The sequence below is a fragment of the Scyliorhinus canicula genome, chromosome 7, assembly GCF_902713615.1.
Source record: "Scyliorhinus canicula chromosome 7, sScyCan1.1, whole genome shotgun sequence".
Taxonomy (NCBI): domain Eukaryota; kingdom Metazoa; phylum Chordata; class Chondrichthyes; order Carcharhiniformes; family Scyliorhinidae; genus Scyliorhinus; species Scyliorhinus canicula.
Genome location: NC_052152.1, coordinates 74,914,830 through 74,935,722, shown reverse-complemented (window position 1 = coordinate 74,935,722; position 20,893 = coordinate 74,914,830). Strand labels below are relative to the sequence as shown.

At 43.0% G+C, this 20,893-nt stretch overlaps 2 protein-coding genes across 2 annotated transcripts in view; one reads left to right on the top strand and one right to left on the bottom strand.

Moving 5' to 3' along the window:
- Nucleotides 1–20,893, top strand: part of arxa (aristaless related homeobox a) — a 74,109-nt gene that overhangs the window by 15,409 nt on the left and 37,807 nt on the right. The window lies entirely within an intron of this gene.
- pola1 (polymerase (DNA directed), alpha 1) overlaps nt 16,498–20,893 on the bottom strand; it is a 373,540-nt gene continuing 369,144 nt past the window's right edge. The window contains exon 37 of the mRNA XM_038802241.1: nt 16,498–20,456. Coding sequence (XP_038658169.1) covers nt 20,308–20,456 — 149 coding nt within the window. The 3' untranslated portion in view covers nt 16,498–20,307. The remainder of the gene's footprint in view (nt 20,457–20,893) is intronic.

The window sequence follows — 20,893 nt, the reverse complement described above, 5'->3', positions numbered from 1 at the left end:
TCTCAAAATTGAAGAGGTACAAAAGTAGCCAAATTGTTGAGACCAGGCTGTTAATCAGCAAACTCATTACGAACCTCAGAATATTTTGACGGAAACAATATCTAACATAGTGCTTTTACCTGCAAAAACGTCCTTTGCCACTCTGGAATAATGTGTCTCCCTAACCAAGTACACCTATTTTATAAAAACTTGTCAGCTAAAGATTCCACACGGATTTCAAATTTATTTCAAAGCACTTTGCAGTAAGTTTTAAAGCATACTAGAATCATAGAATCAACAGTGCAGGAGACTATTCGATCCATGGAGTCTGCACCGGCTCTTGGAAAGAGCATCCTACCCAAGCCCACACCTCCACCCTATCCCCATAACCCAGTAACCGCACCCAACATTAAGGGCAATTTTGGACACTAAGGGCAATTTATCATGGCTAATCCACCTAACCTGCACATCTTTGGACTGTGGGAGGATATCGGAGCACCCGGAGGAAACCCACGCAGACACGGGGAGAACGTGTACACTCCGCACAGACAGTGGCCCAAGCCGGGAATCGAACCTGGGACCCTGGAGCTGTGAAGCAATTGTGCTAACCTCTATGCTACTGTGCTGCTCCCTAGTAACAAATTATGCCAGATTAACAGTTTTAACTCAAATTCCTTTCAATAAATTAAAATATATTAAAAGTCATCTCAAGGTTTAAGGTTTAAATACATTTCAAAATTCTCAGAAACCTTTGCTTCTGCTGATTGTAAATATATGTGGCATGGTGGTTAGCATTGCTGCCTCACAGCACCAGAGACCCAGGTTCAATTCACACCTTGGGTGTGGAGTCTATATGTTCTCTCTGTGTCCGTGTCCGTTTCCTCCGGATGCTCTGATTTCCTCCCACAGTCCAAAGATGTACAGGTTAGGTGGATTGGCCATAATCAGTGTACACAGTTACAGGGATAGTGAGCTTTTTCGGAGAGTTGGTGCAGACGAGATGGCCTGAATGGCCTCCTTCTGCACTGTAGGATTCTATGGAAGTATTTTGCATTGAAGTGTGCTTATGTATGCATGTCAGATCTGGTTCCAATTCCCATTAGGAACTGTGCCGAACTACCTTCAACACATGAAAAGGATAGCAAAGAAATAAAAAGACCATGTGATTTTAACATAGAATGTCAGGAAAGGGAATGTCAGGGCAGCTATCCTGAAGGCCTTGAAGGGAAGATATTATGAAGGAACATCCGTTTAATTATTGTAACTAATTTAAGTCAACTTTGTTGTGCATATTTTAGTCAGTCTTAAAGGCATTATCAATTGGGCACCAGGAACATATACGAACTGTTGCTCATTCTGCTTCAAGTCGCCCTGTGCTGGTTGCTACTGAGAAGCTTCTGAGACATCTTTTCTGCATGTGCAGTGATTAAAGTAATGTTGCCATAGTCCCAGATGACTGTAGGCTACTTTCCCCTTTGAGAGGAAGAGCTGACTGGTGGTGATTCAACCTGAAGATCACCACACCTCAGGGGAGGGGCAAGGGTGAGAGGGCAGGGCCTTCATGAATAACCTCAGCCGGTACAGGAATTTCACCTGCGCTGTTGGCCTCGCTCTGCATCAGGAACCAGCTGTCCAGCCAACTGAGCTGAACCCATCATATCAGCATTGCAACCTTTTATTATTTTCACAGATGGGGCACTGTTGGGCTGGCCTGGGTGCAGAACTGGAGGGGTTGGTAAAAAAAATCTGTATCACTACTACTGTTTTGTAAAAAGAGACCCACTCCGAGGGGCAGCATGGTGGCACCTTGGGTAACACTGCTGCCTCACGGCGCCGACAACCCGGGCTCGATCCCGACCCTGGGTCACTGTCCGTGTGGAGTTTGCACATTGTCCGTGTCTGCGTGGTTCTCACCCCCACAACCCAAAGATGTGCAGGGTAGGTGGATTGGCCTCGCTAAAATTGACCCTTAATTAGAAAAAAAAGATCCACTCCAAAATTCTTGTTGATAAATCACTCTATCTCACCCCTCCTTACTTTAGCATTCTCGTCCTGTCTTATGTCACTGCGTTCAATGCAGCTCTCAGTTCTTAATGTTGTGATTGGTGGAATAATGTTTGACAGATCTCAGAAACTGTCCTACTGGGCAATAGTGCTTCTAATGAACATTAGTTTGCATCATTACCGGCTAATTTGAAAGCAATCCAAGATGAATCTCATGAGTATTTCAGGAAATGCTGCTGCATTGCAAGCTGCAATAACCAACTTGCATTCATATAGCTCCATGAGTGTAAATACCACCCCGTGGAAACAGGAAGAGTAAGATATGGACCGAAATTTAAAGAAATAGGATTTAAGCAGATAATTAAAGGAGGAAAGAGACATGGCAATGGAGCAAAGGTTTAGAGAGGGAATTCTAAGCCAGGAGGACTCAAAATGCTTTGTTGGGGTGAATGGATGAAAAATAAGTCAGTAAGAGGAACAAAGTAAGAACAGAAATACTCAGCAGGTCCAGCAACATTTGTGGAGAAAGAAATGGAGTTAACATTTCTGGTTGATAATATTTCAGTTCTGATGAAAAGTCATTGGCTTGAGAAGTTAATTGTTTCTTTCTCCCGAGATGCTTCCAGACCTGATGCGTATTTGCAGCATTTCCTGTTTTTATTCCAGGGTACAGTGGGCACATCTTGTCTGTAGCTTCATCTAATCTGTGTAATTCCTAAATTTCTTAGAAACAGAGAGTCAGTCACCTTTAAATGGATTCCTGGAAGAAAGAAGTTAGGTTTCATACCACGTAAAGTTGTCATTTTTCAACTGGCAATGGGAACATTTTTCATTGTTCAAATGGGGAAGTCCACCCTATTGGGTCCCACACTCCTTTTCTGCTCCTAAACATTTATGCAGTTTTAATTCTTGGCCAGGGCTTCTGTGGAGTTATTCTCTTTCCTTATATTTCTTCTTTAAAAAAAAATTTAGAGTACCCAAATAAGTTTTTCCAATTAAGGGGCAATTTAGTATGGCAATTGACCTATCCTGCACATCTTTGGGTTGTGGGGGCGAAACCCACACAAACATGGGGAGAATGTGCAACACCACATGGACCCATAGCCGGGATCGAACCTGGGACCTCAGCGCCGTGAGGCAGCAGTGCTAACCACTGCGCCATCGAGCTGTCTCCCTCATGTTTCTTCTTTAGAAGCTTGAGAGAGTAATTATTTTAGTTTGCACAAGGCTGTGAATGATACCTTGATAGACAAAAATCAGAAACATCTTAAGAGACTGAATTTCCTTTTAACACTTGTTTCTCCACCCCCCCCCCCCCCTTTACTTTTTTCTTTACTTTAGTGAAGGCACTAACATTTTGGGATGCATTGGGATCCATTGTTGCCTGCAGTCAATGTGTTCAATTTGTGACACAGATTTCAGTCAGGAGAGTAACCAGGAGTATGAATCCTGACTGATTTGACTCCTCTCTAACCCCAGGGTTTCATCAGTCAATTGTAGCACACCAAAAGAGCCCAGTTAGCCTAGCGACCAAGGATAGAACTTGGAGCCTTCAGATTTATATAATTTATCAATCCGCACAGAAGTTGAGGGAATAACAATCTGGCCCGAATCCCACATTATTTGGAAGATGCATCCATTCAAAAACTGAAGATCACTATATAGGTAGGTGGTGATGCTGCTTGTTCACATTCATATTTGTGACACAAAGACAGATATTTAGCAGTTATTTGGAAAGCTGCAGGTACCAATGCTTTTACTGGGTGAGTCACCTCCTAGTATTTTGTACCTAGTTACATTCATATATTGTTTCAAGATAACTTGTTCCTACAGAAGAACTCTCTCAACATTTTAAATTACTAGCATTTCACAATTTGGGATTATCATTGTGACTTATTTAACAGGAATGGAAAAATGTGCATGCACCAAGTCCCCAGTGAGTAATTTTGTTTATTCTATGGGAATGATTCATCTATTAAAATGAAAAAGGCCTTTTATATTCCAGGGTGCTACACCAACCTCAACTATTTAAGGATTGGTTCATGAAATGAATATATTTTTAGATTTTGTATGTAATGGACAGTAATCATATTACCTACCTTATTATAATATATTTAAAAAATAAATACATTTAAATTAATTTAACAGGTTCACGTGGCTTAAAGACCTACATGTGGCCTGTTACTGCGCTGTGAATCCCACAACAATGGTGCATTGTGTCTTGGGAGGGGGAAGAAATGAAAATGAAAAACTCTTTCACACAGAAAGGAAATGAAAATCAGATTCATCACTTGCTATTACAGAAGATATCCGCAATGAGTTCAGAGTGGGTAAGCTCTTAGTTAAGAGTTTAGTACATATGTAGAAAGCAAATAAATTAAAATAAGCAATAAACACACAAAAGGTCAATCAGGTATGCAATGGCTTATTTTAATGAAATTTGGAGTGAAGTGCAAAGTGCTCACCGGTGAGTTCTAGCCTTGGCGTATTAGTAACTGCATCGGTTCCGTTCTCTCTGGCAAGATTTTCCTCTAATATGGTAGTGCCGTCCACCCGGAGAATGTGGAAAAGGGGAAAAAGTCTTACACAAAAAATTGTGAATGGGAAAGGATCTGAATAGTTTGGAAGCAAGGAGTTGAAATTTCTCCGTCAGCTCCATAAAGCTGGCAAACCTTCCCTCCACGAACAGGTCCCAAACCTCTCCAAACCTTTCCCCGCCCATGACCTAAACGTTGAGTCCAAACCCACTGGCAAAAAGAGATGATTATTGCTGGCCCCTGAGTTTAAGATGCTGTCTGAACTGCTTCCAGATTCTCAGGGTGGACGCTATTATGATATTAGAGGAAAATCTTGCTGGAGAGAGGGGCAACGATGCAGTTACTAGCGCACCAAGACTAGAACCACCATCTGCCCCCATATTGAACCCGGTTCACTGAACCAACCCAGTTCCTTCTGAATGTTGGCTGCCCAATAGTAAAATAATAAATTGGGTAAAACCAAGCCTCCTGATTGCCTATCTCCCTGGAGGAATGTCCTACAATCTTTGGGGTCTTCCCCACCCAAATAACTGAGGACACTAACTTATTAATTTTGACAAAGAAGGGCTTGGGGAGAAAAGTGGGGTGACATTGAAAAATAAATAACAATCTCGGGAGCACATTCATCTTAATGGTCTGAACCCTGCCCGCCAATGATAGGGGGAGGATATCCAACTTCTGTAAGTCATATTTGACACCATTACCCAGATTAATATAATTTCATTTATGAAGCGAGGCCCAACCATGGGCCACCCAGATTTCCAGATAACGATAGCTAGATCTGGCAAGGCAAAAAGATAACGTCCCCAGATAGGCTCCCTCGCCAGAGGGTTAACTGGGAAATATTCACTCTGATCCAAAGCAACTTATACCCTGAGAAGCAGCCAAAGCTCCCAAGCCACTTCAATATCTCATCACAGCGGATACCGGGTCCGTAATATAAAGAAGCAAGTCATCCACGTACAAAGACATCCTATGATCTGCCACTGCCTGCTCTCCACTTACTGGATGATTTCAGTGCAATGGCAAGAGGTTCTATTGCCAGAGCAAGCAGGAGCAGAGATAATAGATATCCCTGCCTTGTGCTCTATTCAGTGGAAAGTAGTCAGAATTCAAAGCACTCGTGCAAACACTAGCAGTGAGGGCCCAATACAATAAACAAATCCAGGATATCTCAAGAATCTCAAAGAGATATCCCCACTCCACCCTATCAAACATCTTTTCAGCGCCGAGGGAAACAATCACCTCCGGTTCGGGCACCGAGGAGGGGAAGAGGACAACATTAAATAGACAACGTATATTGACTGACAATTGCCAACCCTAAATGAGCCTGTCTGGTCTCCGAGATCACATCTGGGAGGCAGTGCTCCAACTGCAGTGCCAGCATGTTTGCAAGTAACTTAGCATCCGCATTTAAAAGTGAAATAGGTCGATATGATCCAGGCTCTGTAGGGTACTTGTCTTTCTTAAAGATCAAGTTTTAAAACTCAATGGGGAAATCATCAGGACCAGGGGCTTTATCCATCTGCATCAGCCCAATGCATTTCATAATTCCCTAAGGGCCCAACGGGGATTCCAAATCGTCATGTCTCTCCCTCTCCACAACTGGGATGGATAATCCATCCAAAAAATCAGTCATGGCCGAACTGTCCGCCAAGGGCACCGAGGTGAAAGATCCCGATAAAACGACTCAAAAGCTGCAATTGACGGGGCGGCACAGTGGTGTAGTGGTTAGAACGGCGCTGAGGTCCCGGGTTCGATCCTGGCTCCGGGTCACTGTCCTTGTGGAGTTTGCCAATTCTCCCCGTGTCTGCCTGGGTCTCACCCCCACAACCCAAAGATGTACAGGGTAGGTGGATTGACCATGCTAAATTGCCCCTTAATTGGAAAGAAATTGGGTACTTTAAATTTTAAACAAAAACTGCGTTGACCTGACGGAAACCTGGCTGCCACTCGAGTGCTGTGTCTGCGCAGTTTCCCAGGAAGCCACCCGCCATTTCAGCTGGTGAGCTAAGAGTCGACTGGCCTTCTCCCCATGTTCATAAAACATATCTCTTGAATGTCACAACTGGCCCACCGTCCTATCTGCTGATAATAATTCAAATTATGTTTGCAGCTTTTTCCTACTTGCCAACGACTCCAGGTTGGGGCAAGTGAGTACTGGTGGTCCACCTCAAAATGGAGTTTGCTGGCCTCTGCTGCTCTGCCCTCGCAGTTTTTACCATGTGCACTTTGGAGGAAATTATCCCCCCCACCCTGATGACCACCTTAAGGGTTTCCCACAGTGTACACGATGAGATAGACTCACTTTTATGAAATTTAATATATTCCCCAATGGTGGCGGACATGCGTTCACAAAGGTTCGTACCCATTAATAATGCCGTATCTAATCGCCAATGCGGACTCCAATTGGGAGCTGATTCTAGTGCCAAATCAAAAAAATGTGGTGCCTGGACCGAAATCACAATTGTCAAGTAACCCTCCACCTCCACAAAAGGGAGGAGAGACCTGTCCATCACAAAAACGTCAACACAGAAGTATACCTGGTGCACATGGGAGAAAAAAATAAAATCTTTTTATCACTTGGGTGCAAAAAGCGCCTCAGATCAGCCTCCCCCCACCCTCCAATCTGTTCCATGAAATCCATCAAAGCTCTGGCCACCCTGATGGAGTCAGAGATTTGGACCTGGACCGATCCAGCCTGGGGTCCAGAACACAGTTTAAGGCACCACCCAAAATGATCTCAAATCGGGGATGGTGGCCAGCAACTTATTAGTAAAATCCGTTTCGTCCCAGTTTGGAGCACAGACGTTAATCAGAACTACTGAGGCCCCTGCCAAAGATCCACAGGCAACAACATGTCTACCATTGCGGTCAGCCAAGACCTTAGTGGCAGAAAACTCTACACTTTTATTGATTAATATTGCTGCACCCTGGGCCCTGCCGTCAAAGCCCGAATGAAAAACGTGTCCCATACACCCCTCCTGCAACCTTGTCTGCTCTCTGACCTGCAAGTGTGTGTCTTGCAGAAACACCACATTGGCATTCAAACATTTAAGGTGAGCAAATACCCTCGACCTTTACTCTGAGCCATTGAACCCCCCACATTCCAGGTGACCAAATGAATTGGGGCCTCCTCCATCCCTCCCCCCCCACCCTCGCTCCAGAGTCAGCCATTTCCACCAAGAGGGATTATACAACATAGAAAGCACAGCAACCAGGCCCACCCAAGATGACCACCAAACACACTAACAAGATTAAATAAAGAAAAATCTGCAGTCACCATCAGCAGCCCTAAACACCCCCCCCCCCCCCCACCCCCCACTCGTCCTCAGACATTACTACACCCAAATACACAGCAAGGCAAACATAAACAGCTAAAACGTACTCCTTGTAAACCTAACCCCAAACAGAACAAAAACCACAAAGTTCATTATCTAAAACAGAACTACTATAATGCGCTGTGGCCAACCCATCAGCACCACTGCTGGTAGCTAACTCTTGGCTAGCAGGGCGGCTCCCACCCAGCGTGAAGAAAATATGCTTACAGAACAAAACACTAAGTATAGAAACCCCTTAAAACATAGCACTCGAACAGGGAGCTATATATTTTCACAACAGTTTGAACAAAAACCCACATAAAACCCAGACCCAAGCCCAACTTGTAAAACATTCAACCCCAACAAGAACAGCAAAAACGCAAACATGAACAAGGAACCCTAACAATTCCACATATCAACATGCTCATCCCCAATATCCAAAAGATTTGGTACAGCATAGTGGCACAGCCTCACAGCAACAGCGACCCAGGTTCAATTCCGGCCTTGGATGATTGTCTGTGTGGAGTTAGCACATTCTCCCCATGTCTGGGTTTCCACCGGCTGCTCCGGTTTTCTCCCACAATGTACTCGTTGGAATTTAGAAGGATGCGGGGGGATCTTATTGAATTTTACAAAATTATGAATAGATAGGATAGATGCGGGCAGGTTGTTTCCACTGGCGGGTGAAAGCAGAACTAGGGGGCATAGCATCAAAATAAGGGGAAGTAGATTTAGGACTGAGTTTAGGAGGAACTTCTTCACCCAAAGGGTTGTGAATCTATGGAATTCCCTGCCCAGTGAAGCAGTTGAGGCTCCTTCAATAAATGTTTTCAAGATAAAGATAAATAGTTTTGAAGAATAAAGGAATAAAGCGTTATGGTGTTCGGGCGAGAAAGTGGAGCAGAGTCCACAAAAGATCAGCCATGATCTCACTGAATGGTGGAGCAGACTGGAAGGGCCAGATGGCCTACTCCTGCTCTGAGTTCTTATAATCCAAAGATGTTCAGGTTAGGTGGATTGGCCATGCTGAAAATGATCCCTTAGTTTCCAAAGATGTGCAGGTTAGATGGGGATGGGGCAGGGGAGTGGGCCTTGGTAGGTTGCTCTTTCGGAGGGTCGGTGCAGTCTTGAATGGCTGAATGGCCTCCATCTGCACTGTAGGGGATCTATGATTCTATGATCCCATACCCAGCCCATGCTTCTTTACAAAGGAATCTGTTCCCCCCGGTGCATCAAAAAAAAGTATTTTCCCGTCGGGTACACCACCCCAAATTAGACTCTGCTTTTTGTACAGGACGGCCTTGGCCTTGTTGAATGCTGCCCGCGTCTTTACCAGCTATACCCCCACATCCTGGTAAACCTGATGGTGTGGCCTTCCCGGTTGTAGCAGCGAAGCTCCCTTGCCCATCTCAGGACCCGCTTTTTCTTTGAAGGTGTGAAACCTCACAATTACTGCTCGCGGTGGTTGGTAGGGACCGGGCTTCTGTCGGTGTATCCAGTGGGCTCTGTCCAGCTTGGGAGGGAACATGATCCACTCTCACCCTCCATCTTCCCAAACATCTCCACAAAATACTTTGTGGGAGTAAGGTCTTCCATCCCAGCCCCACTGTTCAGATGTTTTGCCTCCTGGATTGATTCTTCAAATCATTCACCTTGGCCTTCAGCACTTTGTTTGCATCGGCCACCAGAGACATCTCTGCTTCCAGAGGCGTAAACTGGTCAATATGCCTCAAAGGGGCCATCTCAATGCCCTATATCGTGGTTCCTTGTGTCTTTACCGTTTCATTGGTCCTCTCCAACGCCAAATGAATGGGCGTCCAGGCCTCTACCATCGATTTACAGAGGTCCCCTGACACAACCTGCCAATATTTGTCAAATTCTGTTGCCAAGGTGCTCATAAGCATCTTGGCTATTAGTGGAGTGGCTGGAGTCCCAGAGGCTCTCCGCCATGTTTTCCATAGAGACCCCCAAGGGGCCTCCAACTCTGCCAACGAACCTCTACTTTCAAATGTTTTTCCCCTGGGATTTCTAGGCATTTCACTTATGTAGGTACCTAAACCCATTAAATATGTGGGTTTTTAAACAGAAATACCCCCTGGAATTAAGCAGAAATAGCTAAAAGTGCAGTAATTTAGGGGGAGCCTTCCCACTACATAACGCCACTGTAAGTCCCGTAACCATCATTTTAATGAAAAATCATACTCTAAATAACATGAATAACGTGGGATATAATAGTTCTTTTGATCCGCCCGCTAGTACATTCTTCAGACCCAGAAAATACTGGATTATAAATGTAACCTTGAGCAATCTGAAAAGCATCTTCGTTGTAAAGATTCCAAAAACAAGTTATATGGAAACAATTTTAAAAAATAACCAGATTCAAAATATCAGTAGGTGACTCACTCAGTAAGTGTAATATTATAGCAGCTGCTAAATATGTCTTTGTGTCACAGATATGAATCTGAACAAACAGCATTAATACATAACTCCTTACTTGTATGAGAAGACATTTGTGGAATTTATTCAGATCAAGATTGATTTCCTCCCACAGTCAAAAGATGTGCAGGTTAGGTAGATTGGTCATGTTAAGTTGCCCAAAAAGTTAGATGGGGTTACTGGGTTACAAACATAGGGTGGGGGCGTGGGCCTAGGTAGGGTGCTCTTACCAAGGGTCAGTGCAGACCCGATGAGCCGAACGACCTTCTACTGCACCATAGGGACGCTATGATCCCAGATCAAGACCGGCAGTGGTTAGCACTGCAGCCTCACGGCGCCGAGGTCCCAGGTTCGATCCCGGGTCACTGTCCGTGTGGAGTTTGCACGTTCTTCCCGTGTTTGCGTGGGTTTCGCCCCCACAATCCAAAGATGTGCAGGGTAGGTGGATTGGCCAAGCTAAATTGCCCCTATATTGGAGAAATGAATTGGGTACTTGAAATTTAAAAAGAAACAAGACAAAAAAAACCCAACATATTCTACATCAGAGATCATTACTAGTCCTAGATCTTTAATTATTATTTAATTAACTGAATTTAAATTTCCCACCCCAAGTGGAGGCGGGGTAAGAACTGTATTTGGTCATCGGAATTAATTTTCCAACCAACAAAGCTTGCATGAACTGCGAAGGTGAAAGAGAGCTTTCAGACACACTCCCATAGCAAGATAATAGTTTGATTTATTTATCAGCTTCAATCATTTGGAGAAGCTGGAATTGATGTTTGTAGCTACAAAGAGAGACCACTGTAGAGATTAGTCAGTAGATTGAATTGTCAAGTCTTCAAAAATGGCTTGTGCTAATAGTCCATATTTGATACATTCCATCAGTCTGGAAGATCTAAGCAATTATAGCTGGGTGCACTTCCATGTCTGTTATGCTCTTCGGTCCAATACATGGAAGAAATGGCAACTGAATTGCATATTTGAGCTTGGGCAAAGTGCACCGTTACAGTTAAGAAAAGGTGGATCAATTTTTATTACCATTTTTAAAAAGTCATTCAGAGTTGGAAATAGCCAGCATTTATTATCCATCCCGAATTGCCATTGATGTAACACAGTGACTTGTTGTCAGTCTGGAATCACATAGGTCAGGCTGGTTGGTAGATTTCTTTCCCTTAAAGGCATTAATGAATCAGATGGGTTGTTGCGACAAACTGGTAATTCCATTACTGACAATAGATTTAAAAATGATGTAACTGGATTTAAATTTCCCAGCTGAAGTGGTCAAAGGTGGAGGGGTGGAAATCTGAACTCATGGGCTGTACATTTTCTGGCCCCTTCTGGTGTGTTTGAAGGTGGGAGGATGGTTTGTGAAAATAAGGTGGTCTTCCCACTCATTCCCAGTATTGCTCCTTCCTCAGGTGAAGGAGCACTGCTCCGAAAGCTAGTGTTTGAACAAACATGTTGGACTTTAACCTGGTGTTGCAAGACTTCTTACTGTGCTCACCCCAGTCCAATGCCGGCATCTCCACATCATGGCTCCTTTTTGATGGCTGAGGTTGCCTGCCAGGGAGATGCTATGAAAGCAAACGCAAGTTGTTGCAATGTATTTTGCCCACATTGCAGCTGGTGTACAAGTGGCAAAGTGTTCATCATATTGCAGGGGCAATGACAGAGTAGATTACTCTGTTCTGGATATGGTTGTAGCGGCATGCAAGCAGGTGAGTGATTTTTAAAAATTAATTTACAATATGAGGGCTCTGCTAGCATTTATTTCATATTCCTACTTGCCATTCAGAAGTATTCTATCAAAGTCTATGACTTGAATCTTGAAGATAGTGAAGATAGCTTGAGAGATTGCCAAAGGTTATAACATTACAGATTATACTATCTGCCCTGCGTTGGTTATATGGCTGGACCAATTAAGCTTCTGGCCAATGATGACTCACAGAATATTACTGCTTGGGGGTGGGGGGGATATAGCAGTAGTGGTTCCAGTGGAGTTAGTAGTTAGTCATGAAACATAGATGTTATCGACCACTTGTTAACCCAGGCTTAGATGTTGTCCAGGTCTTGTTGGCTGGCTAGAAAGGAATGCTTCTTTTTTATTTGTTCACGTGATGTGAATGGAACTGCAACCAGAATTTATTGCCCTCTCCATATTGTCCTTGAAAAGGTGTTGGTGAGCCACCTTCCTGAACTGCTGCAGCCCATGTGGTTGGAGGAGTGGGGGGGGGGGGGGGGGGGGGGGGATGATACCCAATTATGTCAAAGTAACAGTGATATAGTTCCAAGTCAGGATATTGTGCGACTTGGAGGGCAGTTTGAAGGTGGTGGTGTTTCCGTGCATTTGCTCCCCTTGACTTTGTCGCTGGTAGAGGTTGCGGGATTTGAAGAAGCCTTGGTGAGTTTCTGCAGTACATCCTGTATGTCTTGTGCACTGCTACTATTGTACACTAATGATGAAAGGTATGAATGTTTAGATGCTGGATGAGGTGTTGAGTGTTATGGGAGCTGCACTCATCCAGGTAAGTGGAGAGTTTTCCATCACACTCCCTAACGTGATCCTTGTAGATGGTGGATAGACTTTGAAGAGCCAGAAGATGGGTTATTTGCTGCAGAACTCCAAGCCTCTGATCTGCTCTTGAGCCACAGTATTTATATGGCCGATCCAGTTAAGTGCTTGGTCAATGGGCAGCACAGTGGTTAGCACTGCTGCCCCACAGCACCAAGGACCGGGTTCGACCCCAGGTCACTATCTGTGTGCAGTTTGCACATTCTCTCCATGCTTGCGTGGGTCTCACCCCCATGACCCAAAATGTTGCGCAGCGTAGGTGAATTGGCCACGCTAAATTGTCCCTTAATTGGGGTTCGACCCCGGGTCACTATCTGTGTGCAGTTTGCACATTCTCTCCATGCTTGCGTGGGTCTCACCCCCACAACCCAAAATGTTGCGCAGGGTGGTGAATTGGCCACGCTAAATTGTCCCTTAATTGGAAAAAAATAATTGGTTACTCTAAATTGATTTTAAAAGAAGTGTTTAGTCAATGGTAACCCTTCGGATGTTGATGTAGGGTAACTCAGTGATGGTAATATGCTTGAAGGTCAAAGGGGGATGGTTAGATTCTCTTGTTGGAGATGGTTTTTGCAGGCACTTGTGTGGCATAATATTACTTGACAATTATGCTCAAGCTAGAATGTTATCCAGACCTTGCTACATGTAGGGATATTCTGTTTCAGTAGCTGAAAAGTTGTGAATAGTACTGAACAATCATCTGCAAACATATTCAATGCTCAATGAAGTAGCTTAAAACGTTGGCCTTAGGACACTGCTGTTGGAGCATAATCTTCAGTTGTACAGCTAGAATGCTGTCAGGGCCAGTATCCTTTTGCTGAACCCAATTTCTTCAGGGTAATGTGATGTGAGAATTTGGTCTCCGTTACTACAAACACATTCCTTTGTGCTAAATATGACTCTACCAGTGAAGTGAAGAGTGGAAACGAAAAAAAGAGCCCCCCCCCCCACCAAATTGCCAGGGCTCCTTTGTGCCATATTCAGTTATATGTGGCCTTGATGTCAAGGGCAGTTATTTTCACCTCACCTCTTGAATTCAGCCCTTTTGTTCATGTATGGACCAGGCTATAATGAGATTAGGAATTGAGTGGCCATGTTGGAACTCAATGTAAGCGATGATGAGCAGCTTATTGCCATTTGTTAGCACTGCCAATGAACCTTCCATCAATTTGTTGATGAGCGAGTAGACTGATGGGGTAATAATTGGCTGGATTGACATATCCTACTTGTGGACAGGAAATACTTGGGCAATATTCCATATTGTTGGCTGGATGGCAGTGATGTAGCTGTACTGGAACAGTTTGGCTCAGGCAGTTGCTAATTCTTCAGTACTACAGCTGGGATGTTGTCAGAGCCATATCCTCTGCAGTACCCAATGTCTTTACATTACTTGATACCAAGAAATGGCTAAAGTGAATTAAATTGGCTAAAACCGCTCATACGTAATCCTGGGGATGTTTGTAGGAGGCTGAGATAGATCATCTTCCCGGCCCTTCTGGCTGAAGATAGTTGTAAAATCTCACGCCTCATCTTTTGCACTGAGGTGTTGGGCTCTGGCTGCACGGAGGATGGGGATGTTTGTTGAGCCCCCTCCTTCTCCATTAGTTGTTTAATTGTCCACCACCATTTATGATTGGATGTGGCTGAACTGTAGAGCTTTTATATTATCCTTTAGTTGTCAGACCACTTGGTCTGATGGCAATGATAGAGAGAGGGATATACCAGGCCATAAGATTGCAGATTGCCATTAAATACAATTCTTCTTCTGCCCACAGCAGTCCATGCGATGCTCAGTTTTGAGCAGTTAGATCTGTTCCTGTCCCATTCAGTACAGTGATGTACTAAATGGGACACCATGATGGAGGAGACTCTGACTTTGTGTCCACAAGGATTGCATGGTGGTCACTCCTACCAATTCAGTCATGAACTGATATACCTGTGACAGGTTGACTGCTGAGAATAAAGTCAAGTAGGATTTTCCCCACTTGTTGGCTCTTTCACCACCGATCACAGTCCCAGTCTAGCAGGTTTGTCCTTCAAGACTCAGCCAGTTCAGTCAGCAATGGTTCTACCAGGCCACCCTTAATAATGTACCATGAGGTTCCCCACCAAAGTACATTCTCTGCCATTGTTATGCTCAATGCTTCTTTTGAGTGGTGTTGAACACGGAGGAGCACTGATTCATCAGGTGAGGAAAGGTAGTAGCTGGTAATCAGCAGGTACATGTTTGATCTGGTGTCATAGGACTTTATGCTACCTGGAGTCAATGTTGAGCACTCTCAGGTCCACTCCCTCCTGGCTGTATACCACTGGGCTACCACCTTTGGGGTGCCTGTCCTGATGGAGGAGTCTGGGACAATGATTGTAAGGTATGATTTGGTGAGTATGATTACATTATGCTGTGGCTTGACTTGTCTGTGGTTCAGTTCTCCCTAATTTGGCAGAAGTCCTGTGAGGTGATGGTGAGAAGGACTTTGCAGGGATGACTGGTCACGATGTACCTTTGTCATTTCCAGTGGCTACGTTGACACTGGGTGGTCAATCCGGTTTTATTTTTATTGGCTTGATTACCAGAGCAACCGTGAAGAATGTTAAACACTGTAAATCATTATGAAATAGTAATTGTTCTGACCTCAATCAAGTACAGTGAAGTTCACAGAGCTGAAGATGGTTGAATCACAAGGTACTGCGTCCTGAGGAATTCCTGTAGCGCTACCTCCCAGTATTTATTGAGAACTTGTAACTGCTTAACTAAAACAAAGCTATCAATTTATTTTGGGTTATAGTTCCACAGGGTTACAGGGAAAGAGTTGGGGAGTGAGACTAGCTGATTTGCTTTTGCAGAGATGGAAATGATGTAAGTGGCCTTCTGTAACCATTCTATGATTCCGTGAGATCAAAAACAATTGATGAAAACTAACCTTTTACGTTGCTTGCTTGTGCAAATCAACGCTACTGCTGAGACTTGGAGATGTCGTTATCTAATGGGCAAGACTAACCAATGCAAATTATCGAGCAAATAAACAAAACTCTTAAGAGAGATAACATATCCCTTCCATATGGAGCTTGCATGAGAGGATATCCTCAAATAGTTAAGAAATTAAATGATTTATGATTTAGAGGAAGAAATCTACTAATTCTGATTGGGGGATCTACAAACCAAATTTAGGATTGATTATGGCAATCGTTTCTTCAAATTATAACACTTGCAACTAGGTACCAGAAAAGTCATCTCTGAACAAGATTACCACATCCTGTACCAATCTGCAATAAACCTCTCATTAGGCTACTAATAGAAAATTTGTTGCTTCCAATAAATTTCATAGTATACAGTAAAATCAATGTTTAGTCAACATGACAAGCTGTTATATGAACAGCTCTTTTAGACCTCAAACTCTCAATGATGATCCACAATTCCTTCTGAAGTCACAATGGTATTTTTTTATTTTGTAAAAGGCATCATCCAACCTTTCAGATTTTAATTCATGCTTTATATGGTAACAAAAAAAAATCAAAACTGGAATAACCTATTGATTGGCAACGTACTCACAGCTAAGATCCATGATGACGAAAGGGACTCAAAGGCTCCACTACTGTCGCTGTTAAAATTGTTCATCATTTTACTTCAACTGCTTAATAAAACAACAAGTTTGCAGATAACATTGTTTAATTACAGTCTATTAGTGAGGTCTTTTACAGCAATATCACTGATTTCAACTTCTGACTTCCAAGCATATGTTCATTGTGTGTTAATTCTACCACTATGCAAATTTCAAATATATTTGGATTGATTTTCCAAATGTAGGCGAGGCTCCCTGCTGGTAACATGCATTTGTGAAATTGGTACCTTTGCATGTAATACCATGAGTCACTTAAATCCACACAGAAAACTAACACAATTACTGTGACTACTACTAATTATTTGATTTTTTTAAAAGGCAATCCCCACCATCTCATAGTGGCCAGCAGCTTGTCCATAGTCATATAATGTTGGAGCACATAGCACAATAACTGTATGGGCAGGGGTGAGTACTGCAGAGTCCTCATGTAGACAATGTATATTCACACTCAGGACACCGTCCTTCATGTTGTGTGGCACTACCCCCTAAATGGGATAGATTTAGAACAGATATAGCAGCTCCAAACTGGACATCCACAAAAGACAATAGGCCATCAGGAGCAGTAGAAATGCAGTGCACCACAATTTGAAACATCATAGTTTGGCTCATCTTGGGCTCTATCATAAATAACCTTTTTTCTATTGCCACAAGTAGGCTTACATTAACACTGCAATGAAGTTACTGTGAAAAGCCCCTAGTCGCAACATTCCGGCGCCTGTTCGGGTACACAGAGGGAGAATCCAGAATTCTCAGCTGGTACAGAAATTTAACCCGCGCTGCTGGCCTTGTTCTGCATCACAAATCAGCTGTCTAGCCCACTGAGCTAAACCAGCCAAAATATCAAACAGCTAGGGGATCATCCCTGGCTCAATGAGGTGCATTGAAGAGCATGCTGAAAGCAGCACCAAGTGTGCCTAAAACGGAGATACCAATCTGGTGAAGCTACAATAACAGGGCTATATACATGCTAAACAGTAGAGGCAGCATGTGATGGACTGCAAATTGATCCCACGATCAACGGACCAGAGCAAAACACTAGAGTTGTGAAATATCCAGCCATGAATGGTGGAGAACAAATAATGAGGTTAGGCTCCATGAACACACCGACACTCAATAATGGTGGAGACTAGCATGTGAGCTCAAAACACATGGTTGAAGGGTTTGTGACCATCTTCACCCAAAAGTACCATGTGAATCTCTCCCTCTCCCTAAATTTCCACTATTTGAGAAGCCAGTCTTCAGTCAAGTTGATTCACTCCATGTGATATCAAGAAACTGCTGAGTGAACAGGATAACAGGAAAGACTTGGGACCCTGACAATATCCGGGTGCGGTGATGAAAACTTTGCATTCCAGAACAGCCACGGCTCGAGACAAACGGTTTCAGCAATTACAGCACAGGCATCTACTTGACAAAGTGGGGCAATCACTCAGTATATCCCTTCTCAATCAGGTAAGATAATTCCAAATCGCCCCCAAACTACCCTCAATTATCAGCAGAGTGATGGAAGGTGCCATGAATATTGTTATCAAGTGGCACTTACTCATCAATAACCAGCTCAGTCTGAATTCCACCAGGGCCACCCGGCTTCAAACCTCATTATTGCTTTGGCCCAAACGTGGAGCTGAATTCAGGGTTAGGATGGCAATGAGAGACCTTAAACATGAAAGCAGAATTTGACCGAATCTGGCATCTAGAAGCCCTAGTAAACAAAGTCAGTGTCAATCAGCAGAAACTCTCTACTGGCAAGAGTTATGTCTGTCACAAAGGAATATGGCTATGATTATTGGGGCCAATCTTCTCAGTCCCTGTAGGAGTTCCTCTGGATAGTGCTCTAGGCCTAACAATCTTCAACGGCCTCTCCTTCATCATAAGGCCAGAGAAGGGATGATTAGAACTCTTTGGATATTAAAGGATCAGTGTCTGGATGCAGGAAGGCCTAGTAAACATTCAGGTTTATACTCATGAGTTTCAAATTACATTCATACTACAGAGGTACCAGGCAATGACGTCTCCAAGAAGAAAAAGTCTAAACGCCTACCCATGTAATTCAATTACATTATCAATTGCAATCCCCACCATCAACACACAAGTTCACCAGTGACCAAACATTTAACTGGAGAAGCTCCATAAATACTGTAGCTACAAGAGCAGGTCAAGAGGCTGGGAGATGAGGCAAGTAACACACCTCCTGACTCCGCAAAGCCTTTTCACCATCTACAGAGAGAGACAGGAATGAGATGGAATATTCCCCACTTGTCAGGATGAGTGAAACTCCAACAACACTCAAGAAGTTCATGCTATCCTGGACAAAGCACTTTCTTTCTTTGGCACACAATCCATCACTAGATCACCATGGCTGCAGTATGTACTATCTACAGGAAACATTGCAGCAACTCGCAAAGACGTATTCAACACTACCTCACTTCTAGCAGCTGGGAGGATAATGGCAGCGTGGAAACACTACTACCTCCAAGAACACACAATCCTGAATTAGGAATGTATTGCCATTCTTTCAATGTTGCTGGGTCAAAACCCTGGAACTCTTTAAAACCACAGTGGGAACACTTTCACTACACAAAATGCAGTGGTTCAAGGCAGTAATTCACCACCAATTTAAGGGCAATTAATGTTGGCCTGCCAGTGATGCTCACATCCCTCGAATGAAAAGAAAATGACATTTGGAACTAGTCTATTTTGTTTTCTTTCTTCCCCATGAGCTTAGTTAAATCCCACTTTACTGCTTGCTCTCGTACCTTTTTAATATTCTCCCCCAGTGGACTCCGTGTCAATAATGGTTTGTGGCAGAGACTTCCAGTTTCTGACCATCCTCACCGTAAGGAAAGCTTTCTCTTTGTAACATACAATAGGAGCATTCTAAAAACAATACAATATTAATAATCTTTCAGGTAATAAGAATCTGTGTGGTCAGACAAAAGGATTTGTGCAAACTCAGAAGGGGAACCAACAATGTTGCTGCCATTTATGAATGTAGGAAAAATATACAAATTTACAAATGGAAAAACTTTAAATAAATTGGACTGGAATATTTTTAAACAAGAGATTATGGTCATTTATTTAAACATTAATCATATGACACAAACAAGGTAGAATCAATTTTATTCAAAACATGCTCACAATGTATGTGTAAAAAGCTCTCTTATATAAAAACTATGGATGTCATCTTTATTTTAAAAAAAGATACCAAGAGTCTATAGAAATCTTGGAGAGCACTGAAGTTTGAAGTGACTTGGCCAGACATTGCTGTACTTGCTTCATTCATCGTCAGCTGCCTATTTAAAAACCGGTTGCGTTTGTCTGTTAGTTCTCCAATCCAACGTACTTCAGTCACTTCAATAGATTGTTCAGATTTTGGTAAATGAGACCCATTGTTCCACTCTCCAGTAAGTGTACTCCACAGTGATCCCAACTATTCTCATTTCCTAGTCCGCTGGCTCCACAGATCACTCTTTAAAAAAAAACTACCATCAATCCTAACACTCCCTCCCCAGCCAGCTTTTAATAATCTGCTTTCATCTCTTTTATAGGTTTAATTGATGTTTTGATAGAAAAGTAGATGACAACAAAAACATTAACAAGTCCACGTAATAACAGTGTGAGCCCTTTTCTGATATGTTTGTTCTTCTAACTTCCTCCACCAAGAAGCCTGGGTCAAATCCCAAGACTATTCACATCTTTGTGCATCAGATTTAAAGAGCGATCTCGGTACAGACAGATTCACAAATCCCAAAAAGAATTAATTACAAGAATTTTGCTCCTGTTCTACCACCCACAACATAGGCCATCTAGCCTAACAAAAATAGATGACAGTGTCTCCTTCATTTGTTGATTGCACTGAATGCCTGGAAGAGTTTGCAGAGGTTCACCTCGGAGTAGCTGCTGGAAGCCAGTGCGTCATCTACAACTCCCTTTAGGCTCTTAAACACAACACCGTGATCTTTAGTACCAAAGTGTTTCTTCACAAACCCTAGAAAAAGGAGAGAGAGAAATTACATCCAGGAATACATTTTAATAAAATGCTGTTTTCAGATTTCAAATTCTATTTAATTCCATATTTACTGAAGAGTTCTCAATGCCCACAATCCACCTTTAAAAAAAGTTACTTCCCATAAGACAGCAAAACAAATGCTGGTCCAATGCAAAGAAACATGTAACAATGGAATAAGATGTCTGAAAACATTCTGAATCCATCATAACTAAATTATAAATTTCCACAGGCATTGGTCAGATCCACATCAGTTCTGTATACATTTCTCGTTAGCTAACTGTGCCAAGGATATTATTCACTTTGCTAGGATATAAAACTGAGCAAAGGTATTTCTAGGTGTCATAAATTAGTTGAGCAAGGGGTTTAAGCTGAACATTGGTAAAGATTCTGTTTCAGGAACCAGGAGATCAAAGTTT